Source organism: Asterias rubens, chromosome 2 (assembly GCF_902459465.1).
Source record: "Asterias rubens chromosome 2, eAstRub1.3, whole genome shotgun sequence".
In the NCBI taxonomy this organism is placed as follows: Eukaryota; Metazoa; Echinodermata; class Asteroidea; order Forcipulatida; family Asteriidae; genus Asterias; species Asterias rubens.
Window position 1 is genome coordinate 11279813 of NC_047063.1, and position 26508 is coordinate 11306320.

The window sequence follows — 26508 nt, forward strand, 5'->3', positions numbered from 1 at the left end:
TCACCTATAACCTCCTTCTGTGAGCAGGCGACGTAAATGCTCAGTAATATGCCGTCCTCCAAAAGGCAGTCTGTAAACACCTTTCTGAATGAAGTATCCCTCCACAATAGGAACGACGTCAATTCTCTCACCAATGTTGACTGCACTCAAGATAAATCAAAGGAGTGTACAAGAATCAAAACAAATGAATATCTCCACTCTCTATTTTTTATTCTGTATAGGCCCTAGTCTTTCACACTTTGTATTATAGAGTGGTGTGTCATAATTTGTGGTTTTATTTATTTGTTATATATTTTTATACAAACTTTTCACACCAGGAAAAGGAATTTCATGTACTGTTTAACACGACTAATAAATAATATTGAATTGAATTGTTTTGAATTGATGAAGAAGCAGCTAATGGAAATTGTTTTTTATGAACAATTTAGCAAAACAAAATCAACGGCAAGTGTCTTAAAGTAAAATTGAGACAGCCGTAAATGGAAGAAAGATAATGAAGATGTCACACTAGAAATCTTATCCAACAAAATATATATGGGAATTACAAAACAGAAAGGGAGATTTTGTATTTTATTTCTTGGGTGGGGGGGGGGGGGAATAAGGTAAGGGGATCCTTTGCCTTCCCCACCCCCCCCCCCCCCCCCCACTCCAGAATAAAATAAGAAATCTCCCATTCTGTATCATAATTCCACTAATCTATTTTTAATGTTTTGAATGTGTCAATGTTTTTACTGTATGCGAGCATTTGAATTACCCTTGGGACCTAATATAGATTAGTTGAATTGAATTGAATTTAATTTACTTTCAAACAAAAGAACAAAAATATTGTTGCAACTGCCTTTTTCAAACTTTTGTTTAGCATAACTTTGAGTAACCTACCAACAATGCCCGATGTGGCCTTGTATGAATATAAAGCCATCAGAGACTGCTCTTGTACATAAACACCCTCAGCATTGAACCGATCAAATACCATCTCTACTAACTTCTCCTGCAGAATAAAAGTACAAAATGTTTTCATATTATTTTAAATGATTAATATTCAGCCCTTTATAACCTTAAAGGCAATACATTGAAGCATTGTTAAAGTCACTGGTAATTACTCAAAATAACTGTTAGCACAAAAACTTACTTGGTAACAAGCAATGGAGAGCTGTTGATAAAAAAACATTGTGAGAAACAGCTCCCTCTAAAGTATTGTAGTTTTTTAGAATATTAAAAAGACTTTAGGCCTGAAGTCTTTTATTACGCATCTGAAAACACATTTGTGCAACACGGGCGTTTTTCGTTCATTATTCTCTTGAAACTTTGATGACCAATTGAGTCAAAATATTCACAGGTTTGCTATTTTATGAGAAATATATGTCGAGAAACCCCAAGTGAAAATACTGGGCCAAATTTCATGGCTCTGCTTACCGTAAGCACAGAATCGGCGCTTACGGAAGCAGGTAATTCTGTGCTTACGGCAAGCGTATTTCATTGGTTAGCGGCAAATTTTGGCTTCTGCGCGTGCGTACTCCCCGTTACTAGGCATTCTAGGCTTACAAGGCTAGCGCAGAAAATCGGCGCTTGCACGTAAGCGGGGAATCGTGATAGCAAGCACTGAATTCGGCGGTAAGCAGAGCCATGAAATTGGGCCCTGGTCTTTGACAATAGGAGTTAGTTCTCTCAGCACTGTGCAATTAAAATTAATATTGAAAATCAGCGATGCAAAAAAACCTCGTTAGGCTGGTTGCGAATTGTCGACTAGTGGAGTCCAACCATCAGTGACTGGCATGCATTTGATCAAAGTTTGCCAAAACTATGGTTAACTATGGGCCTTGATCCAACTTTGCCATTAGCTTTACATGTATCTCCGTATTAGTTCCTAATTTACAGGATATTTTTATTCAACAAAGAAAAAAAGGTCAAGTTTAAAAAGGGAAACACTACAAGCTGTGACTCATCGGTCGATACCATCTTGTAGACAGGGTACTGGCTTGAATCAAATAAATGTCTCGCAAAAACAGCTTTAGGAAATTTGGCTTAGTAAAGAGTATGTTCATTAGCAAGAACAACTCTTTGATATTTACAAAATTTGCATTTGTAATTTAGAGATTTTAATTAAGAGACGGATTACTGTGGCACCTTATACGGGCTTAGGAGCTGTCGGCTGCTCATAAGTGTAACTGAGCTCTTTTACACGCATTATCCACAATACAATCCCATTTGAGGGACAAAGCAATAATGGCTATGTTTCTTGTTTAAGAACAAAAGCGTAAATACTGGGACTCGAACCCGCAAACTGCTGATCACAAACACCAGAGCATTTGTCTGGTGTGCTTGATCACTCGGCCACAACACGCCAAAACCCATACATAAAATACATAAAATTACACTTAAAGTTGATGAAAATACAATTCAGGCATGGCATTGTGCCCTTGAAAAAAAAGTAGAAAAACTTGTTTAAGTAAAAGCGTTGACCTACAAGTATCTGGTTAAGGCTTTCATAGTCTTTTCAGGCTATCTAAAAATAATTTAGCTTATTTTTCAGAGGGCTAACAAAATGGAAATGCGACTTAATTACATGTAGGAAGAATATCATGCCTGTATAATTGTAAATGTGATGGGTTAAATAATGAACTTACCGTTGTTTTAACGCCCAGGTTGAAGGGTACGATCACCATGATCTGATAAGCGATTGGATCGATCCCCAACTCAGTAAAGGCCATGTCTAGTAATCCTTCAACTGTCTGCATACTCAGCTTGAACTGTACAAAAAATACACAATATCAAAGAAGTATTGGAACTAGACACATACAATATTCATATTACAGGCACTATTGGTAACTACTCAAAAATAATTTTTTAGCATAAAAAATTACTTTGTAACGAGCAATGGAGAGCTGTTGATGGTACATGTTCAACAAATTGTGAGAGAAGGCTCCCTCGAAGCAACGTAGTTTTTGAGAAAGAGGTAATTTCTCACTCATATAACAAAAGAATTCGCCTGAAGCTGTTTATTATACATCTGAAAGCACATAATTATGTTGTGTAACAAGGGTGTTTTCACTTACAATGTGCTCTTGCAAATTTGATGACCAATTTAGCAACAAAAATTTGTGTGCATATGTTGGGATACACCAACTGAGAATACTGGTCTTTGATAAATACCCAAGGTGTCGAAGAGTTGTTGCCAGCCATTTTTACATGCAAGGCTATAGAATTCAAAGTCTGGTAACTACTCAGGGATGTGTTAGGCTGTTTTAAAAAAAGTCTGATCTCAAAGCATGAAAGCTTGAGAGAGAGCGAACGCTTGTGAGGTCGAAGCCTGCTTACATACATTTATCTTTGGTTTAAAAAACCCTACTCTGCAATCTGGGACACTCCATATGGTTTTATTTTCGTGTTTGTCATGAATTTGATTGAGGGGGAGGAAATAGTAAGTTTCTATTACAGCATTTCAAGGGCACAAAGGCAATGACCATGGGGCATGGAGGCAATCGCCTTCGTTGCCTCCGTGAAGTATCAGGCCTGATATAGGACTTTTTTGTAAGGGCAAATATTGACCCAAACACCCTTCAACAGCAATGCAATGCAATGCCCCTTTGCCATTAAGGGCGTGATGAGTATAGCAGCTGCAACAATCAGCCCATAATTTGGTTAAATCTGTTGGCTCCTGATAAAAATTTGGATTCATTATAGAGCTACATTATATTTATCAATTGGCCGTGTGTCAAATCATGGAGTTAGAAATAGACTACTACATCTATGGATCGGAAATAATTAAAACATGGAGGAAGAGCAACTTATTTAAAAACAACCTAAACAACATCGGTCACATAATGGTTAGAAGTTCTACTGACATTTTGCGACTTAATGCTGACTTTGGGGTCACTATTATTACAAACTCGTTTTGTCATGTCCTAGTTCGTCTGTCCTTTTGACTGTCTGTCTGTCTGTCTGGTTGTCATGTTTCTTTGTCTGTCTGGCTGTTTTTTACAAGCTAATGCTTAAAAAAACGGCTCCATACTCTATTTATTACATTTATGTTGACTGTTACTTAATGAAATTTTTGCTTTACTCCGTTATACATGTAAATGTCGATTTTTTGTTTATGGAATGTTACAGCCATTATTTCTTGGAACTCACGAAAAACTGCAAATAACAGGCGTAACAAAAAAAGTCAGATGATGTGAGTTATAATAAACCCTAAGGGCACCCTTAACAAAGATAGACAAAATAAGGAGACTGGCAACATCAGAGCTAGATAGCTCAGTTGGTGGAGCCCCGGCAAGTTAATCCAGAGGTCTCAGATTAAAATTCTCACTCATAATTATACTTTGTTCTTTCAACCCCAAAATAGTCCAACTAGTTTTTCAAGTTTTCAGAAACGTTTTCATGTAGAGAAAAAGCTGATGGTGCAGACAATTTGTTAGTAGCAGGAGTACCAAAGGATCCCAATGGGTCAAGTTGCACAATATCTGGGCAATCTCGGTGGTCTAGTTGGTAAGACACTGCTCTAGAAGTGCAAAGGTTGTGGGTTTGAATCCCACCAAGTAATATGCCTGTGATTATTTTTTACAAAACTTGGGAAAGCACTGAGTGCTAAAACACATTGGGGTAAGGGTAAAACCAAAACGAATATACAATATAAGATATCACAAAAGCGTCCCATATCCAACGAGGTATTTATCTTCAAGCAAACTTGGCGCGTGACATAGAACACACAAGACGCAGGTAGTGATATTAGCCGTGCAATATAGGTTTTTATCACCACTCCATTCTGCGAATCTGATTGGAGGATTAGCGCGTACTTGAAGATAAAAAATACTATGCAATTGCCATGACATAGATGTCTTAAATGGGCACAGAATATGCGTACTGCAATAATATACAAAGCTGATCTTGCAAGCAATATTGGCAACCTTTGCCAATATTAATCTTCTTTTAATGAGCCCCGTCATTAGCCAGCATGTTACGTGCAAGACTCTCAAGCATCATGCTTCAACAGCACTGTCATGCCAGCAACAATTAGAGAACTGGAATGGGGGCTACAGTACCTTTACCTGCTCCTGGTGAGATGGGTTACGGAACGGTGACGACAGCTTAGACACGGCCCTCACTTCAGGTGACAAAGCCTCGTAGCCGTAAAACACCCGATCTTTGTGTTTGGTGTTGGTGGCTACGACACATGGGAAGAAGATTTGTGGTTGGGGGGAATCCACGTCGGAAAGGACTCCCGCTCGGACGGAGCAACCTCCCAGATCAACAATGGCAATGTGCTGAGGGTTGGGGAAGTAAAATTAAACACAATAAATTTTACAAGCAATTCCTAGTTACGATCTTAGAGGAAATGATAATGCATGTTTGTAGGGACATTGCCTACAAGTTCTGCTTCTAAAATCGATCCCTCTTGTTTTCATCTAGATCTCGATAAATATTTTTACTGTAAAGATGTATTCTTTGAAGTGATCGCTCTTGAGTGGTAATGTCTTTTATCTAATGATACTGTGGAAAACAAATGATCCTTGAACCTTGATAATCATTTGAGTATTCCATTGAATCAAATGATTTGTTTTTCACCATATTGATTTGCTAATGAAAATCATGCAGCCTGATATATTAACTGGTTGGCAGTTTATATTTAATTTCCAAATAGAAAACGCCCATTATTTTTGCTTTCATGTAATGCAGCTGTTATTCATGAACAAGTTCTGAACAGCAATTATTCAGCTCAGTTTCAGTGATACGTTTTAAATACTGGCATGACTAGACATTTTCATGGGAGGGAGGGGGGTGGTGCAAGCGAGGCAAAGAAATTTTGTTTTTTGGGAAGGCTATTTATTGTATCAAACATTTCATTCATGAATTGTTGTTTAATGTAATTGGCTTCTGGTTTTGAATTTGGGTGTACCAGAAAAATTGTGGGTTTTCAATAATTGAATCCACCGCAACCAATGTACCTTTCTGACACTATTTGTAGTAGACACACTAGGTGACTTGGGAGTTGTGTTGTAAGCACCACTCTCTGCATTCAGGATGACTTTCCAGTCTTCAAACTCCATCCGACTGCTGCATCGGAGCAGGAGTACTCGACCTCTCTGCGTGGGACAAGGGGATTAGAATTCAAACACTAGTCTCTCATTATGGGGTGTCATGGCTGAGTAGTTAAAGAGCATCAAATTCAATGGTGGCTTTGAAAATGTTGGTCTATTTTGGCGCTAGATAAATTTCCTCTAATTAATTGATAGAAGTCTTCAGGGTGTGGGTTCGAATCCTAGTTATGACACTTGTGTCCTTGAGCAAGACACTTAACTGTAAACACTTCTCTTTCACCCAGGAGGTAAATGGATACTTGTAAGGGCAGAGCTTGTTCTTGTGGTTGGGTTAGTTTGGTGCGCTACATTAACTTGCTTTTAACTTTCATTTCAACTTTTAGCCTCCATAGAGACTAGTCACCAAGGTCAGACAGTTGAGTTATTCTGACTGACCCCCCCCCCCTACAAACCCTTCATGGTCAATGAAATCATCCCTAGAATTCCGGGTTAAAACAATAGCATCATCGGCCCCTCAGCCCCTGCCATGCCCAAAAGATTCACTCCAAATGTAATCTGATTGTCTATCTCTCCCAATAAACTGTCTAACACTACAAACAAAAACCAAGCACAATCACAGGAAATCCATTAATTAGGAGAATACAGTTGGGTGATGTCCACAGGCTTGTGCATCCCGCTTCTGACACCGACTCTGAAACAAGAGGGCAGGTGCTCTATGCATATCTAGCACATGACTCACCAAATCAGTCACCTCGATGCATTTGTTGCTGATCTCTGTTATGCGGCCGCCAATGAGCTGGATATATCCAAGAGATTTCTTTGCTTTGTGATCCTATTGAAGAAAACAAGTTTTCAAACATCAAAGTTGTTATTCATTTTGGGTTTACCTATACATCGATGTTTGTTAGCACTCTACTCAGTACTTTCTTAAGTTCTGTGAAAAAATCACAGGCATATAAACAATTATCAAAGTTGTTGCTGTCCTTCTGTCAGTCAAATTTGAAAAAGTTTTTAAAACTTTACACAAAACACTTCTCCAAGAAACATACAGGTATCAGTGCCTTGATATCACATGTTATCCTGATATGCATTTATAAATACAAATCGAAACCTCTACATAAATGTGAATGAAACAAGTTGAAAAGATGATCAAAGCCATCCAGTAAAAAGGTCAAGGTACTATGATATAACTCTTCTACATTCAATACAGAATGAAAGTAAATAATATTGCATACTCAAATCATAGCAAAACAACTTTCTATTCTGAATGATGTAACCTCTAAAATTTCATTGGATTGCTGTATTCGGAACACAAATAAACCTTCCCAACTTCCTGAAAACATCCACATGCTATTTATAACCTCAATAAATTAAGGCTTAGGAATAACATGCCAATTACAAATTCTGGTGGGGAAACTTGTGACTGCATTATTGCCTTTATAAATAGGTATAGAGTCCCGTGGGTAGTCAGGAAAGAGGAAGGGAATTGTTTATCCTTGAAGCAGTTCTTGTTATATACAAAAACAGGACATGCAGAGGGAGAGTGAGAGTGAAGTGTGAATGTCAGGAATAGCAGGTAGCTCAGGGTAGTGGGTGCAAGGATGTTTTAACCTAGACAAACATCTCACAATCTTCTTAAAGGCATGGACACTATTGGTAATTACTCAAAATAATTATTAGCATAAAACCTTACTTGGTAACGAGTAATGGGGAGAGGTTGATAGTATAAAACATTGTGAGAAACGGCTCCCTCTGAAGTGAAGTAGTTTTCGAGAAAGAAGTAATTTTCCACAAATTTGATTTCGAGACCTCAAGTTTAGAATTTGAGGTCTCGAAATCAAGCATCTGAAAACACCCAACTTCATGTGACAAGGGTGTTTTTTTCTTTCTTAGTTAACTCTGACGACCAATCAAGCTAAAATTTTCAGAGGTTTGTTATTTTATGCATTATGTTGAGATACAGCAAGTGAGAAGACTGGTCTTTGACAATTACCAATAGTGTCCACTGGCTTTAAAAAGGGAATAAATGCGTGGTACAAGGTGTTGAGCACATGCGCACTGATTGCTGTATAATTTATTGCATCACGCGTAAATTAGTGCCAAGCGTAAAGCTTGCACGCCACACCTATTGTTTAAACACTTCTAGTCGTGATTATATCACACGTTTAAACAACACCATGTGACGTGCTCTCCACCAATAGGAATAGCGAAACTTTCTGGGGTATTTACGAATAGCAAGCGATTGTTGTGTATCAGTACAGCAGTAACAATATGAAAAGTTAATGACCAGCCCACACCCACAACCCCCAACCACATGGAAAAACAAACCAAACATTAGTAAAGCCTTGCTCATACTTCATGCGACGTGAATGCGATACAGGTTTTAATGTCACATGGCTGTTTTTGCAGAGAATGTTTTGCGGGATTGAGTCAACTGATGCAAATTCTTCGTTGCAAATTTGTGACTTCAAAACTTGTACATCTCATTCGCATTCGCAGGAAGTATGAACCGGGCTTTTGATAATGTATGAACTGAGGGTCAAAACCTGACCTGGTTTACAGAATGTTGAGACATGCTCATATGATTTTGTCTAGAGAGCCAACCGAAAAAGTTCAGTTTTGTTTAACCTGTAGATGGGACACAAGATTATTGAGTTAAGGTCTTGCTATTTTTCAAGCAGTCAGTTCAGCTTTATAGTGTCACATTCTTTCCCCTGTAAGGTGTCATTTAAATGTGAATTATTATTATTATGTGCCAAAAAAATAAATAATAATCTTCCTTTTGTTTTGAGGACTGTGACTGTGAGTAACTTTTCTAAAATAAAAACATTACCTATGCAGTGCGGGCTCTCAGCACAGTAAAATGTCACCATCTAAATTATCTGTTACAAATCAGGGTTTATTTCTGGCATATGATGTCATGCTAACTGTTGCTTTTTATATCTTTTTGAAATGAGGTATTACCAACGCACAAGACTCTCATAGACGTAGGTTTGGATGATTCCTTACAGCCCAAAGCGGAACAATTAGTTTGTAGTTCTCTGAGTCATTTTTCCGTATATTATAACAAACTTGTGTAAGTCTATGCTTGGCTCCTTACATTGCATTAAAGTGTCACTGACATTTATAAATAATGATGTCAAGATTTTGGCATCTGACACTATGGTTCTGTTCATTGATACGAGGTACCAAAGTATTTCTTAAGGAACATTTGATTTTCATGTATATTGTGTGCATTGTTCTTTGGGATGAAGTCAAAAAAGCTACTTTCGATTAACAAAATATTGATTTGGTTTGCGATTACACCATGTGTGTGTCTGCATGCCAGGTAGATTGGTTTTTCTTTAGAGAACTGTCTTGCTACACATGTACATATTATACTACCGCTGAGTAGATTTTCTGATTTGGGGATACTTCTCAGTTCTGAAACAAACTGTCCTGCTTTTTAACTACTACTTAGGCAGAAAGAAGAAGAAGAACAAATTCACACTCAATAAATTCAACACATTATAAGTTCCTATAAATCCCTTAAAAACCTTTTCATAGAATAACTAATTAATAATCCTAGCACACAAACCTCATAGTAGAAGAGGTTTCCTTGTTTGGCCCTGAAGTAGCGTTTCTTCCACTTCTTGATGAACGAGGCTCTCCTTCTACCCATGGGTAGTTTCTCCATGTATCCCTCCATGCTGATCTCCCCTGCCCTGAGCATGGGGCTGTCTCCGTGGTCATGGTGGGGACGTTGGATGTTGGCATAAAGGTCCTGGACAATGGACATCTGTTTCAAAGATAGAGGAGTGGTTGGTAGAGTTGTCTTAAAATAGGAGAAATTTCAACTAAATTTGAGTCTAGAATTTTACTATGTAAACAGCTGGAGTTATGCAATCCAAAACCCGCATTCTATAAGACTCATGTATTTTTGTTTCTTTCTATTTCATACATTAGGTGAAATCCATCACAAATGTGGAAACAAAAAAGTACATTGCAAGTAAAGAAATCCTCTGAAATACACAAATTATTTGTCCTCAAGTATCAAAGTTAGAACGTTTAAAATGAAATTAATTTGAGAATTAAGTTTTAAAAGATTCAACTTGACTGGATAACCCAATGCCTTTCAATTGTTAAAAGTACATACAGTGAGACAATATATTCTGTATTAAGACAACTTGGTACAGACTGTACTATACTGCAGATTCAAATTAAGCAACAAGGAAAATGAAACTGAAACTAATCGCTTGTTCTCAGAAAGAAAAAAAAAACAATCAGGAAAAGTTTGCCTCTTTAAAAGTAAATTTAATAGAAAGAAAGTGAATTTATGATGTACTGTATGTGTGCAAAGTACCAACAGTATACATGGATGTGATAGGCTGTTGAAACAAAACAGCAACTATGAGCACAAAGTGTGAAAGCTTCCGAGTACGAGGGGAAGCCTACTTACATTCATTTATCTTTGGGTTTTAAAGCCCTACTCTACAATCTAGGGTTTTTCATATGGTATCTTCATTTTCTTATGAATTGGATCTTAGTTGTAAAATATTTGAAGTTAAAAAGAAAAAGTTTTTTTTCTTAACTTTTTGATATTGTTATCATTTAATTATTATTATTTTGGGTTTTTTTTTTTTTTTTTTTTTTTTTTGGGGGGGGGGGGGGGTTAGGAACCAACATACCGAACAACTTTTGTGTGTCCAATTTGTTCTATCAACTGGCGTGTTAAGTGTTTTATGTGTCTTAAAACTATTTTAAGACTAAAAACTATTTTAAGACAAAAAGAGAGTACTCCTCATGCTTCTGTATGTAATTACTGCTAATGAACGCATATGAAGTCAAGCTCTCTTTCAAACCACCTCACTGTGGCAGATAAAATTCACCGATCTTAGGGTAACGAATACACTACGGATGTATGTTAATACATAGTAGCTTTTAAATTAAACCTTAACCTTATCTTTAAAATGCAGATTGAAACGTATACATGCACTATGCATAGTATGAATAGGCCTGTATACAGAAAAATAAAGTTTTTCACAATCTTAACCTTGCAACATCCAAATGCTGGATGAGCGATAATGACACTGCAATTTGAAGACTCAAGGTGGATTTATTAGTAGATGGGTTTGTTAATCATCAGCAGTCATAATATTTGGTCCCCAGAAAAAAAGTAGGGAAACTTCACTTAGTAACCCCCCCCCCCCCCACCCTATGCATGGTGAAGTCTTTCTTTTCAGGCTATTTAATAAAAGTTTTAAAAGAAAATCCAAGGGCAACAGTAGGAAGAATTACTGCAGTACCTGCCGTCGATTTCACAAAGAGTTAGGACTCGTCTTATCTCGAGTTAGGACGAGTAACTCGTCTTAACTTAGGATTAATCTTAAGGTCTGCATGCTACAGTGCAGGGTTGGGACTCGTCTTAAGTCCTAAGATTGTCTTAAGTTAGGAAGAGTTTTGTGAAATGGACGGCAGCACCCACCAAAGCAAGTGTTTCATTTGAATTTCCTCAGCGATTTCAGATTTTCCAAATCCACAATGCAAGTAATAACATTTAGTTCTCAATGTCTTTTAAAGTACCAAGCATTGGCCCCCAAGTATGATACTTTGCACATTTTAAACGGAAGGTTGTGAGGTGCTAAATAATTGGGTCTCAGAATTCATCACTTCCATAACCTATCTTTCTGATACTCAGCGCCTTGAGTACCTTGTTTGGTAGATACGTGCGCTATATAAGACTTTGATATTATTATTATTATTATTAGAATGACCATTTGTACTGGAACATTTCACAATGGAGCAACAAGGCAGTGGCCAGGGGCATAATTTGAAAATGTTGCTTCTGTTGCCTCGCAGTTAAGCCCGGTTCATACTTCCTGCGAATGCGAATGCGATACAAATTTTGAGATCACAAATTCTAAACGAATAATTTACAATAGTTGAAATGGGCTCAACTCATGCGAAACATTCACTGCGAACACCGTACCTCAAAATTCGCTTTGCCTTCTCATTCGCAAGAAGTATGAACCGGGATTCATGTATCAAGCCTAAACCCCCTCCCCTACCTCACATACACATTCACAGCTAAAACCACCATCAATCATGTTTAGAAAGAACCATCTGGGAGATTGTAGGAAAGGAAGTACATGAAGCTGTTAAAACAAAGTGCCACAACATGCGCAAGTCACTTTGACAAAAAGAAACATTCCCACCAGCAATGAAATGCTTCCGGGATAAAACTGTTCTGGATTAAGTTTTTAAAATAAACCAACTTCTTATAACAGCTGTCAGAAATGCGCGGCTGTGCGCAACTTTGCCTTCTATACTGAGCTTGAGACTTTACCCTTTTAGAAAGGGGGGGGGGGGGCTTGTATTAAAGCCATCCTCTAAGTAGGGCGCTCTGCCCACAGGAAGTTACTGAAAATGGCCAAGGGTAAAAAGCATGACTAGACCAGTCATCCAGTTCTACAGCGAAAAAGGTGTCAGAAATCTGTCATTTGGGTACAGCAACCTTTTCTGTTTTTCTGAAAACAATATCCGTTATTATGGAAGCATCAAATTAAAATTGCGTTTAATAAGCAAAAGATTACGAGACTTATTAGTAAACTTTGTTTCTTTTTTTTTTACCTCAGATTAAAAACAGGCACAATCAAACTGTAGTGTACAGAAAGGACAACATTAGGCCAAGCTGGCTCCTGATGTTATCTTGATTTTTAAAACAAATCAAATTAGTAGGGTCAATCTATCCTGATTTAGTATGGTTTAATTTGTTATGATTCTTGCCAGGAATCACAATCATCGCATGGCTGGGTAGTACATGAACAGCCTTCTTAAAGACACTGGACACTCTTGGTAAATGTCAACGACAAGTCCTCTCACTTGGTGTATCTCAACATATACGTAAAATAACAAACCTGTGAAAATTTGAGTTAAATCGGTGGTCGGAGTTGCGAGATAATAATGAAGAAAAAAACACCTTGTCACACAAAGTTGTGTGCTTTCAGATGCTTGATTTCGAGACCTCAAATTCTAAATCTGAGGTCTCAAAATCAAATTCACGGAAAATTACTTCTTTCTCGAAAACTACGTCACTTCAGAGGGAGCCGTTTTTCACAATGTTTTATACTATCAACCTCTCCCCATTACTCGTTACCAAGTAAGCTTTTATGCTAATAATTATTTTGAGTAATTACCAATAGTGTCCACTGCCTTTAAGTACACCTAACTTTATTCAATGTGTGTTTTTCTGCTTATTTATGTAATAATTTAAAATAGATACTTATGTAGTGCATTTTACAACAATGTTTCAATGCGCCTCACATTAGTGCCAATGTCATTGGGCCCATGCAGCTCTCTGGGGATTATACATACATGTACAACCCTGGGCAAACATAGCGCTCCAAAGGTTTTATCAATATCAACCTCTTTACTTGCAGGTATACCCCTTGGTGAAGAGAAGCAAATAATATAGTAAAGCATCTTGCCCAAGGACACAAGTGTCATGACTGGGATTCAAACACACACCCCGATGACTTGACAGCAGAACTTGAATTTGATGCTTTAAACCACTCGGCCACGACGCAATCCTTGTTAATTGTTAAATTTCCTTATTAATCAATAGTTTTATCAATATTTCCTGCAAACAGAAAAGAAGTGATGCATTACCATGTAGTTCAGAGTTGAAGTTGAACTTACTTACCGGATCCCATTTCTTGACACTGTCCCTCTCCTCAATGTGTACAACCTCGCTAGTGTCGGTGGAGCCGAAAACAATGGGTCCATCATATTTGTAAATGATGTCATCGTGGTTATTGGATGACAGACTTCCCCTCAAACTGCTACCACAATCCTCACCGATTTCTGAGCAATCTTCCGCCGGTGGAAACTCATAAATCGCGGTGTCGTCCACGGTTGTTTTTTTCTGGCTGACCTTATGGTTATTATCATCAGTTCTCAACAAGTTGTTCATGGGGAGTTCAGTGTTTATATACATGGAGGAGACGGCCATGTAATTCTGACTGGACTCCGGTCTGCTGTGATGATGGCGTGGTACCCTCAATACCTCCTCGTACTCGGATTGATCCAGGCTGTTGTTCAGGCTACTCTGATGGTGGTTGTGATGATTATGATGATGATGATGGTTGTTGTTGCGGAGAGTCGACCCATTTTGAGATTTCTCCCTGCATTTCATGGGAGTCTCATAGCTGCCATCATCCTCCATCCCAGAGCAATTCAGACTGTACACGTAGTCTGGTATTGGAGGCTCTTCCTCTGCCACGTCTGAATAAACGTCGCTCCCGACGCGCAGTTTCTTCTTAGAGCTGTGCTTATTGCGCACGCAGGCTTTCTTGTTGTCCGACACTTCCAGGATGTTCTCTTTGCTCTTGCGAATGGCCTCCTGCATGGCTTCCACCTGAGCGGCGAGACTCTGGACGAAGTCTCGGCAAGATTCCAGATCGGTGGGTCTCTGTCCCTCTGGCACCTCCTCCTCACTGATAGACTCTAACTCGGCAAACGTCTGCGTGTCCCTCTTGTGGCTGAGGCAGCTTGAACATTCTGAGGAGTTCTCGGAGCAATCTGAATCCTGCTGGTCGGTCAGGTCGTCGGAGCTGATCTCAGAACTCAACTCAGAACTAGACTCTGACTTCTTCTCCGCTTCCCATTCCACTGCCATCAACTGTAACAAAGTATTCACATATACTCATTACAATGTAAAGCATCAAATTACTAAAGTAACCGTCTTCACTATAAATTTAGACATTGCTTTCACATCCTTGTAGTAGACATGATAGTGGGTAAACAAATTTCACAAAGATTTATCTTTCAGTTTCAACATCATTGCAAAAATCCATTCATATTGCAATATTGCTTTATCTTTGTTTTAAAAACACACATCCTCTTAAATCATGCTATTAAATATAACATTTTCCAACTGGTTTTTTCTTATTGGTTGTACATCATGTCTCAAAAGATTAATCCAAATGCGAATGGGACAGTTTGACTTAAGCATAACTTTTTTTCCAAAAACCACTCTTATAAATTTTAATATGTTTTAACTTTTTTTGGGGGGGTGTGGGGTTCAGGGGGTAAACCTACCCTTGACAAGCATTTGCGGTTGCGGACACACAACTTGTTGAGTTTCTGTTCCGATGTTGCAAACGAACCTCCATCTTCCTCCTCGTCTGAGTACTGAACATGACTCAGACGCTTGTACTCATGCTGGAGCTTGTGAATGGCGTCTTGGAAAACACGGGCTGTGTCTTCAAGCTCCTGGTGAGAAAGAAGAGTTCAGAAAAGTATTAAGATGGAGGCCTTTAAAAGTGAATGTTTCTAAAAACCTCATTCTCCAGCTTGAGCAAGGTCATTCTGGAGACGTCTTTGAATGTACATGGATGTTCCTGCAAAGCTATACTTGTTGGAGCTTATGAGAGCCACCCTTAGACAAGGCTTCTTAATACTTGAAACTCCATTTCACCATTTGAAAGAACACTTGGTGCATCCCAACATTTGCATAAAATATAAAATCTGTGAAAATTTGGCTTAATAGGTCATCGCAGCTTTAACAAAATAATGAAAGAAAAAACACCCTTGTTGCACAAATTTGTGTGCTTTCAGATGCCTGAAAATAGCTTCAAGTCTTTGTCAGATTCAATCGTTTTAGTGAGAAATAACCTTGTTCTTAAAAACTACCATTACTTCGGAGCCGAGGGAGTCATATCTCAAAATGTTTTATACTATCATCAACAGCTGTCCATTGTTAATGAGCAAGTTTGTTTTACGCAAATATATAGTTTTGAGTTGTAACAAAACATGTCCAGTGCCCTTTAAACAAGACCAACTATGACTTCACTGTCCAACAGGACAGTTCCATGTAAAACAGAAACTGAAACTTGAGTTTCAATCTAAAGTTGGCTTCTTCCAACAAATATTTCTGTTAGTGTTACTCAGTACTTTTCTTGTTACTTTATCAGAAACAAACCATTTATATTTAATGGAACATTACAGAATTGGTTTTTGCTAACAAAACAGTTGCTGGCAGTGTAAGCACTTTATGCAATCCACCATATACATAAACTGACAAACCTCTAGAAGTTTGACTTTGAGATTGATCAGCCATCTGGGTCACGAGAGAACAGTGAAAAACTGATTAAAAATTTTGCATTGCATCGATGCTAAAATAAAAATGAATAAAACGCTCACTGAGCGATAAAACTCCATCGCGAAGTTAGATTATTTATTACTCATCAAATATGACATTTCATACAGAAATCTTTTGAGTGATGTTTTCAACTATCGTCATCATAAGACCGTGTAAGTTTTATGTAAGTATGTGATCTTCATGATTATTGTTTCTTACCAATTCTGTAATGCTCCTTTAACAATCAAATTGTTTTCCTAAGAAACCGGGACCTCTTATATTAGTTTCAGAATGTCTCTTTTAGCTAAAAATAAGATTTAAATACAATATTGTTATATTTGTTTCTAATGTTTCATCTGTTTTCAACAATCCTTAATACAAATAATACTTTTAACGGATTTGTGTGATGCCCATAGTGGCTGAAACTGGACATGCAACGTTGTCAGACCAAGGAGGAAGAAACCAAATCCCTGCACGTTTGGAAGCACTCAGACAGTTGTCTAGACTTTTGTCTTGCTGTTTATTGCCCATCCGTCAAAATAGTGAAAGAACAAAGAAGGCGTGGCACATTCTTTAATGTGTTGGTGCTGGGTGAGACAGTGCATCATATCTTAATGTGAATAAATTATCTGCTCAGTTTCTGCACTGCCAAATGTTGTGTGCGTCTCATTAAAGTCACTGGACACTATTGGTAATTAGTTAAAATAATTGTTAGCATAAAAACTTACTTAGTTACGAGCAATATAAAACATTGTGAGAAAACGGCTACCACTGAAGTAATGTAGTTTTTGAGAAAGAAGTAATTTCTGACTCAAATACTAAAAGACTTCAGTTGAGAGCCTTTTATAATGCATCTTAAAGCATACAAAATGATGCAACAAGGAGGTTTTTTCTTTCACTATTCTCTTGCAAATACGATTGCAATTGAGCCCAAATTTCCACAGGTTTATTATTTTATGCATATATTGAGATGTACACCAAGTGAGAATACTGGTCATTGACAGTTACCAAAGGTGTCCAACTGCCTTTTAAGCTGGCTTAGAATATTGAATAGTTTTGAGCTCCCCATAAAGTGAGTTCTTTCCCAAGAGTTAACATTGTAAAAAGAAACTCGGACTATTTAAAATGTATACTTGTTTAGTAGACATAATTACATTAAAGGTACTGAACACATTTGGTAATTGTCAAAGACCAGTTCTCTCACTTGGTGTATCCAAACATAAGCATAAAATAACAAGCCAGTAAAAATTTGGGCTCAATTGGTCATCGAAGTTCTGAGAAAATGATGAAAGAAATAAACATTCTTGTTGAACGGTTTGTGTGCTTTCTGATAGGAATAAAAGACTTCTGGCTAGAAGTCTTTTAATATTTTAGTGAGAAATTATAGGTCTCTTTCTCAAAATCTACACTACTTCAGAGGGAGCCATTTCTCACAATGTTTATATTATCAACAGCTCTCCGTTGCTCGTTACCAAGTAAGTTTTTAAGTTAATATTTGTTTTGAGTAATTACCAAATGTGTACCTTCCCTTTAATGGGTAAATAAGGGGGATTTATTAAACAACTGCATTCTCAATAAACGGTGAAACAAGTTGTACAACATTGCGTTGCAAAACTGTTTTCACAAGTATAGCAACAGGTACATGCAGGCGATTCTTCCATGTCATTGAAATGAGTAACATGTGGAAAATCAAACAGGAACTAAAAGTAATTGTCATCGACGGGGTTGCCTAGGAATGTGGTGGTTGTTATGATCAGTCTCAGGGATGGTCAGGTAGGCTGTCATTAGGCAGTAAAGGCAGACAGTCTTCAATACTGGCACAGTCTGTTGTTAAAGATATACACATGATGCATACTTTCAAGGCCTTTCCACACTACAACATTTCAGTAATAGGATAAATAATGGTAATAAAATTGCTAGGCCTCTAGGCGCTTAAAAGCAACACATAATACAGAAAATAAAACTATAAGTATTTCATTCTGAGGACCTTAACAAAATGCACTGTGGTAAAATAAAAACTATTGCAATTTGTTTGAGGTTCCCCCCCCCAAAAACAAAAAGTATTTTTCCTGGACTACTAGGAATGTGGTGGTTGTTATGAACCACTCCACTCTTTGTCTCTGGGATGGTCAGGTAGGCTGTCATTAGGCAGTAAAGTCAGACAGTCTTCAATACTGGCACAGTCTGTTGTTAAAGATATACACAGGATGCATACTTCAAGGCCTTTCCACACTACAACATTTCAGTAATAGGATAAATAATGGTAATAGTAAATTGACTTTGCTAGGTCTCTAGGCGCTTAAAAAGCAACACATTATACAGAAAATAAAATTATAAAACCACTTCAAAACAAAAAGGTTATTGAAAAAACCAACAACAAAAATCTAATAACTTGATTTCAATAATCCAATCAGCAAAACTGAGCTTTGTTCCTATCAGGCATAAATCAAAACAATGACAATTAATAATTTGTTTATGTTAACCACACTGAATGTTTCAAACTATACCTCCTCTCACCATCATCCACATTATTTCCGCTCTGTATTTATAATTTGAACTATTTGGTGATATGTAGTTGTAAGGCCACATAACAAAAAAATTGTTGATCGTCTCAGCCCACCCGTTAAAAAAAAAACGATGTCTGGATATCTCTTTATACTTTTACTGCCCAGATTTTTCAGCTGATATTTTGTTCAAAATGTACAGGTTTGGAAAGATGTTTAAAGAAGGTTTTTATTCAAGTTGACAAAGCAAGAACAATTCTTTAAATATTTACTTGGGCTACACTGTGCTTAGTTGTTTGAAAAAGTTTACAGAAAAAGTCATCTAGGAGTCAAATTTGTTTGACAACATCAAAAACACACAAACCCTCTGTTTTATAGTGATTGTGATGATTTCTTTATTCTTGATTTCATAATTGGCATGTCAACAAAACACTGAGTCTGTCATCACATGCACAGGGATGAAGAAATTCCTGCTACATCTCATTCCCAGCTCAATCAATTTTAACCATTGTCACTGAGCAGTTTTGGAAAACATATTCAAAAGCTTATTACATGTTGATCCATAAAATCAAATTTCTCAAAAAATGTTTTATTCTTCAGCTCGGCCGGTTTTTGTTTGGTTTTGTTCTCTATCCTTGATGAAATACAATCAACAAAGAAACAAATCATCAATTTACTCTTAGCTGTGATGGACACATTATGTTTTGAAAATGTTAGACTCAAAAGACAGAAAAAAAATACTGCTTAAAACTTGCAGGGTTTGTAACTTTGCATGTTTGTAAAACAAGGGCAAAAGTTCCATACAGACTCAATTTGTTACATCCACTAAAGTACAATGTAAAAACAAGAAATTGTCAGCTTGAATCTAATTAATCAAAATCAAGATAAAGACTTTCTCTTACCATTCCTTGCCCCTCATTCAGAACCATGTTAAAGGAGCTTTAAATCACATGAACCAGGCAAAAAGCACATCCAAAAAATAGATCACACAGTGACTCCGACAGCTCAAATATCTCCACAGTTACCACAGGATTCTTCACAAAATGCAAACGGTTTCAGGTTGCTTGTGTTCTAGACTATTTAATCCTAAACAAGTAGAAACCGCTACTTCAGGAAATTGACTTTTATTTCTGGTGATGAGCGGAGCTGACCTTTTCGTGCCGAGCAGAGGGGTGATGAAAAAATCACCACGATCGAGCGGTGAGGTCACACTCTGCCTCTCGTACAAACACGCCGCTGTATTTTGTGCTGACAAACTTCCTCGAAGAGGAAGGGACTTTTTACATTGCGGCTCATGGTTGGAAGGGATGGGGGATGTGATTCATTCCTAAATTTAACGGCAGGTTTTATGGGGGATTTATTGGGGGCTTGTGTAGAGGGGCTGGACAGATTCGACACCCATACACCCACGACTTGATGATGATACAGGGGCCACTAAATGCAGGGTGTGGGCATGACTACAAATTATTTTAGAATATCGGAACAGAAGCCATTTACATTACATTACAACCTGTAGACCTGTAAATAGTAATTTCACCTATAAACCTTTACCTATTTTTAATCTGGTGTTGAAGTGCAGTTTAGGAATATTAAAAACCTTTTGATAATTTTTGCTAGCCTACACTAGATGTGGCTCAAACTACAATTACATGTAAGTTCTTTGACCGGATTTCCCATGGAACTTCATGACTTGCTGTTTAAAAGTACACAAGGTGTGCCTGAACCATGTATTAAAATCTAATTTTCTGAAATACTGTTGAGTGCGGTGCTCAAAGTCTGCAGCATACATATGTACATGGAAAATTATGTCAAATTTATTCAAATATTTGTGTAATACACCCAATAGTAAAGCCCTTTTCTTACCACTCTGTTCCCTGGGGCTGCCCAGGGAATAATGGCTGGCCTTTTTACACTATGATCCTTTACTCTGCCCCCCCCCCCAGTCTGCCCAAGTATACCCCAGTGAAAAGCCACCCCTGCTCAAGAGTAGGGGTAAGCTTTAAAACCCCAGGGTAATTTTTAGAATAGGGACCTCGGCGGGGAAGTGGGAAAGTGAGGTGGGATATTGGTTGGTTAAAACAAGTCCTGGGGCCTCACAGAGAATTTGAAATTCATTGTGAAAAAGGCCCAAATGTTCATTTGGAGAACCAGTCCAACCTAATAAGGATTGCAATTAAACATTGCAAAACAAAAGTTTACAAATTTGTTTGCAGCCTTTGCAGTTGATCAAATCTATTCTAGTACGGTAATTAGTGTGTCTTTTAACGCACAATTAATTCTATGCCTAATTACTCAGTCTTGAAGGTGAACACCTGTCCAGTTGTCTGAATTTAGATATTAGTCAAACTTCAAAGTGATACAAATAGTCAAACTGTTAAAAGGAGTCTTTTTAAAGAGACATCAAAAAGACTGTAGAAACAGTTTGCGATCCTACTGCTGCCCACCTAATTCCAAGGAACTTCGTCACACGGTTATATAGCCAACTTAATCCTTTATACCTATAATTTCTGTTGTAAATTATTTACAAGAGATTGTAATGATGTAGAAGTGACTTGAAATTTGTGTTATGACCAATGTATTTATTTATAGATTAACCTGTGTCATACAGTACACCCACCCATGAGATTAACTCTGCATTCTTCGGCAAAGGAAGTGTGAATCATTTCAATGTATAATTTGTAATAATTGATATAAAAGCAATCATGTCACAAAAGGTCTAAATTATACAAACAATCGGGAAAAGATATTCTCTGATTAATCTGAAACCTGAATGGCGGCCCCTAACATGTGTACAACTGAAACTGTTCACAGGAAACAATACCACTAGCTTGACCCCAATCAATCACAATTAAACTGATTTTATTTATTAATCTCTTTAGTCAAAGACAAAGAAGACCTTCATGTGAGAGTCTCAATGGCTTCTTTGGTTTGCACTTCCTGGTTTGGCAGTAAACACAGTTTTTACAAATATTGTTTCCACTTTTCTTTTACATAAATCTTTAACCACTGTTCATATGAAATGTTCCCTCCAAGTATCTGAAAATTGTTTTGTGCTATAGAACATTTGTTTTAACGTTCTGGTGGAGTGAATAAAGGCCTCTCTGTGTATTAAACAAAGTATTGAGTAAAAGACATTTTATTTCAGGAAATACCAAATGCCCAAAAGTACACTAGGGTCAAAACGTCAGGCCATTAAAGGCAGTGGACACTAATTGGTAATTGTCAAAGACTAGCTTTCACAGTTGGTGTATCTCAACATATGCATAAAATAACAAACCTGTGAAAATTTGAGCTCAATCGGTCATCGAACTTGCGAGATAATAATGAAAGAAGAAAAAAACTTTGTCACACGAAGTTGTGTGCGTTTAGATGGTTGATTTTGAGACCTCAAGTTCTAAATCTGAGGTCTCGAAATCAAATTGGTGGAAATTTACTTCTTTCTCGAAAACTATGGCACTTCAGAGGGAGCCGTTTCTCACAATGTTTTATACCATCAACCTCTCCCCATTACTCGTCACCAAGAAAGGTTTTATGCTAATAATTACTTTGAGTAATTACCAATTTTCTTCTCCCATTATCTCGCAACTTTGATGACCAATTGAGCTCAAATTTTCACAGATTAGTTATTTTCTGCATATGTTGAGATACACGAACTGTGAAGGCTAGTCTTTGACAATTACCAATAGTGTCCAGTGTCTTTAAGCAACCCCATTGGTACTAAAATATTCCCATCTCTACATATAATAAATCAGACAAAATGTGCATCAAGATGATACAAAATTGCAAATTAAAATTAATGGAATGAAATTAATGGAAAACAAAATTAAAATGGTATGATGAAATTAGGTGGGACTCAAAATCAATCACAAGGTAATATCATATTTTATTTATAATATCGTATTTTATATCAAATACAAAAACAGATAAATGAGTTTTAAAATGTAGTTAAGTAAATGAGAAAGCGACTTTGTTCTTTACTCAAAACTCACACTAAGATCTTACCTTTGTACCTAGTAATTGAAGCACAGCATCAAACTCCTCATCAGTAAGGTTTAGAAGGTCTAAATGCGAGATTGCAGGACTTGAATACACACCAGAACTTGCCATCTATGGTATTATAATCAATGAAAAGATAATCTATTTTAAACAAGATCAAATTGCTAACAGTTTTCATTTGTGTAACCAGGACCGTATGAGACATGAAAATCCCAATGAGGTTATGACAAGATCTATAATAGTTCTACTTTCCACTTTAAAGCTATTAAGAGCTAAATCAAAGCAAAACTACCCGGAACAGCTTTGTGTTTGTTTATACCTATTTTTTAGTTTGAGTTGATTTTTACTTTTTAACCTTCTCAAATCTCCATCAAAAAGTCACCCTACTTTTATTTTTTTATGTCAATCTGTCAATTTGAATATATGGATGAATGAGACTAACATCGAAGCGTGACTAATTTTAAATTTAATCATTCTAATAAATTCTAAAAAATTGCAGTACGCATTCACTTCAGCCATTATACACTTTCGGCACAGAAAAAAAAAAAGGGTTCACAGATTTACAATAACTTACAGGGTTTACAGAAGGTAATGGTGAAAGACTTCTCTTGAAATATTATTCCATGAAATGCTTTACTTTTTTAGAAAACATTAAAACAATTATCAATTCTCGATATCGAGAATTATGGATTTATTGTAAACACATGTCATGACACGGCGAAACGTGCGGAAACAAGGGTCGGTTTTCCCCGTTATTTTCTCCCGACTCTGATGACCGATTGAGCCTAAATTTTCACAGGTTTGTTATTTTTTATATCAGTTGTGATACATGAAGTGTGGGCCTTGGACAATACTGTTTACCGAAAGTATCCAATGGCTTTAATACCAATCACTTTCTGGTGCTTTATTTTTAAGGTATAACCATTGGAATAGTTTTAACTAATGTGATGGTAGAGTATATGGTATTGATACACTTATTTAGATTCAATTATTAGTTAGTTTTTTTAAATAAATAAATAACTTGACACACAAACAAAATCATTAGGGGTCCTAAAGGGGAGACATTTATTTTTTCAATTTACTCCTCCTGTCCATTTAAACAAATTGTTTTGTGTCCCTTTACTTTGTTTTTGAATTCTTACCTGAATTCAAAACCAAAGGATTCATGAAGCCAAAGAAAAACAAAAGCCCATGTTACTTCATTTAGTCTGTAGATCATTCATCGTGTAGTAACCGGTCACCGTGGTCAAGTGGTTAGACTGCAGGACTTGAAGTTGCAATCACAAGGTGGGTTTGAGTCCCCCAAGCTAACAGTAACACTAAACAGTAAAAGCTGATTTCAAAATGACTGGAATATGTATTGCTGTCTAGTTATTGAATCACAATGTCTTTATATGTGCAATTCATAATCATAAACCAATGTTTGTATAATAATAATAATAACTTTCGATTTTTATAGTGCCTAATAATTAACACTTAATTCTCTAATTCTCTAAGTGTATGAGAGTTATCTGTCCCCCACCCCCCCCCCCCCCTCCTCAGTGTGGTGGGAGTTTGATTGCCATTTGTCTTCCCCCCCCCCCCCACTCCCCAGTCAGTGCGGTGGGAGTTTGATTGCCAAAAGCACAAGTTCCCTTGCCTTGCTTGAGAGCTTTTGACAGGAAGATCATCAAAACAAACTATTTAAATTAACTCATTCTATGCATTTTCATAGAACATTATCTGACCCTCACGCATGGTCCAACTTCCTTTATCAAACCTTCCAAACAACCCCCTCAATCGTCTTCTCGTCTTCTCTTACTTTTGATAAATATTAAGCAATAACATTACTTTCAATTTTTTTAAAGAATTCTCAACTACATCGATTATTGATTGTCATTGATACATATTTGTTATCAACGGACTCACTGCGTGTAAAACGACGAAAGTCGAACCCCAACTTACCTTTTAACCACTCAAAATAAGCCTACGACTCCAATTTATTAGAATTATGAGTGAATACTATTCCAAACGTCTCGATGAAGGGTGGATTTACGGTCCTTTTTCCACAGCAAGAACTGCTTACGCCCTGAACGAGCGGCCATTTTTCTCATTGTTCGGACAAAAAGACATCTGCCAAAAAAGTTTTGCTGCCAAAGGAGGGCGCTGTCTCACAAAAACTTCTCTTATCCTCAGACGTAGGCCCTTTTCGAAACCACGGCTTTGACTCACTGCTCTGTTAAGAGGCCAGTTCTTCGACTCCAGATTCGGCTTCGGCTCAGGCTAGCTTGGCCCGGCCCCGCGGTTGTTTTGACTTTTTTGCGCATGCTTTGCCTATCTGTACGTGCTCAGGCCTTCACAGACGAGAGAGCCTGAAGCCGAATCTATCTAAGCCGAAGCCGTGGATGCAAAAAGACGGTCATAATGCATACCGTACCTCTCGTAATAAAAGGTCTTGAAAAGGTCAATCAGACAAGTTGACTAAGTAATCTGATATGGAAGGTGATTGAAATAAATTATTAATCCTTGATCTCTGATCTTGATTGACATGTCAAACTTGAGCATGGAGCTATAAAAAGGAGCAACTATACCAAAGCCCAAATCGGTGTTCTGATGAGCTAGGAGCTCTTTACGTTAACTTATAATTAGCGCATGCAAAGAAGACAGCATCAACTACCTGTTTAAAATGTTCGGTAGTTGGGTGAAATTAACACAATTTCTCAGGAAACATTGACCTTCTTCTTTACAAATTTAGCCTTAACCCACTGATTTTCAATGAGATGGAAACTTGCGTCGGCGACTAGAATATTAATGTCGATGTGTGTTTTAGCATAGCACTATACTCGGTACTTTCCCAAGATCATCTGTAAAAAACAAATCATCAGATTTCCCTGATTTTCCATCGACACCGGATCATCGTCGCACAAAAAAATGATGTCAAAATGGAAAGCCGGATTCACAAGAGACTGCTGGCGTCACTTTAAAACCAGCCAAAGGAAAAGCGTTAGGTAACTATTTTTTAGTGTGAAGAAACTACGCAGAATTATGAATGGTCATACAAGAAGAAAAAAAAAGAAACAGGATGGCATTCATGATTTAGAAAAAGGTGTCAATTGCAAGCCCGATGCATGGTTTAAAATTTTTGAAAAGGCAAGGGCACCAAGGAATTTTCTCCTTGGTTTAAAAGGGTACCCTATGAGGAAATTGTAAATTTCGACTAGATCATTCAAGGGCATCAAGGCTTGACCAGGGGGTATGGGGGCAATCGCCTTTGTTGCCATGCCCCAGTATCACGCCTGTGAGTTGGAGACAGCTCACAAAACCATGAATTGGTTGAGTGCACCCAATCCACATGCACGGTTCACAGCCGGGGTTGAAAAGTATAGGCCTATACGGAAAGGAACCATGCAAATTTGATTCCCATTGTGCTCTGGACTGTCATTCAATAGAAGAAACAAAATTGATATCGTTCTATCATGTCAGTTTTGTAACACTCACACAAAAGAGGTTTAGGCTTCCCACAAGTTTACTACTGATTATAGTTTAAACAAAACATTCGAGAGAAATTAACAATGCCGCCCATCACTTCTTTTTTAAATAACGACACGAAGCAACTTCACCACTACATTATCAATTAGTTACATGAACTAGATTAGTTCCTCGTCACCTATAATTAGGCAAAAATTTTAACAACCACTTGCTTCTGGATAACAATCACGGAAGGGTTTTCACAATCTTTAAAGACCGGTGGTATCTGACTATAGAGCTATCCGAAATCGAAATCAGAGCCGCACCGTAATATCTATCTAGCGCCCTCTTGCGTTTCATGGAGGCATTTTCTCGTTCCCGATGAGTTGCTCTATAAAGTGACAGA

At 37.4% G+C, this 26508-nt stretch overlaps 1 protein-coding gene across 3 annotated transcripts; it reads right to left on the reverse strand.

The window, feature by feature from the left end:
* On the reverse strand, positions 1-24693 carry LOC117307187. 3 transcript variants are annotated; one of them, XM_033791862.1, is made up of 11 exons: positions 24600-24693; positions 22662-22766; positions 15114-15287; positions 13717-14694; positions 9613-9813; positions 6775-6867; positions 5943-6080; positions 5046-5261; positions 2625-2747; positions 880-988; positions 1-140 (listed from the first exon to the last, which is right to left on the reverse strand). In XM_033791862.1, exons 2-11 carry the CDS (start codon positions 22764-22766, stop codon positions 1-3), a joined length of 2277 nt encoding a protein of 758 aa, XP_033647753.1. In that variant the 5' UTR covers positions 24600-24693. The 3 variants fall into 3 exon arrangements, with proteins under 3 accessions (XP_033647753.1, XP_033647752.1, XP_033647754.1); XM_033791861.1 differs by having other exon boundaries at positions 5040-5261; XM_033791863.1 differs by lacking the exons at positions 22662-22766; positions 24600-24693 and adding an exon at positions 19562-19631 and having other exon boundaries at positions 5040-5261.
* Between the last annotated feature and the right edge of the window lie 1815 nt (positions 24694-26508).

Bases quoted from the DNA above. Each gene is read 5' to 3' on its own strand.
- LOC117307187 (XM_033791861.1), bottom strand. From the start codon at position 22,766: ATGGCAAGTTCTGGTGTGTATTCAAGTCCTGCAATCTCGCATTTAGAC. The intron at 14,695-15,113 runs GTAGGTTTACCC...ACTTTGTTACAG, and splicing joins ACCGCAAATGCTTGTCAAGG to TTGATGGCAGTGGAATGGGA. The intron at 141-879 runs GTAGGTTACTCA...TCTTGAGTGCAG, and splicing joins GGCCACATCGGGCATTGTTG to TCAACATTGGTGAGAGAATT.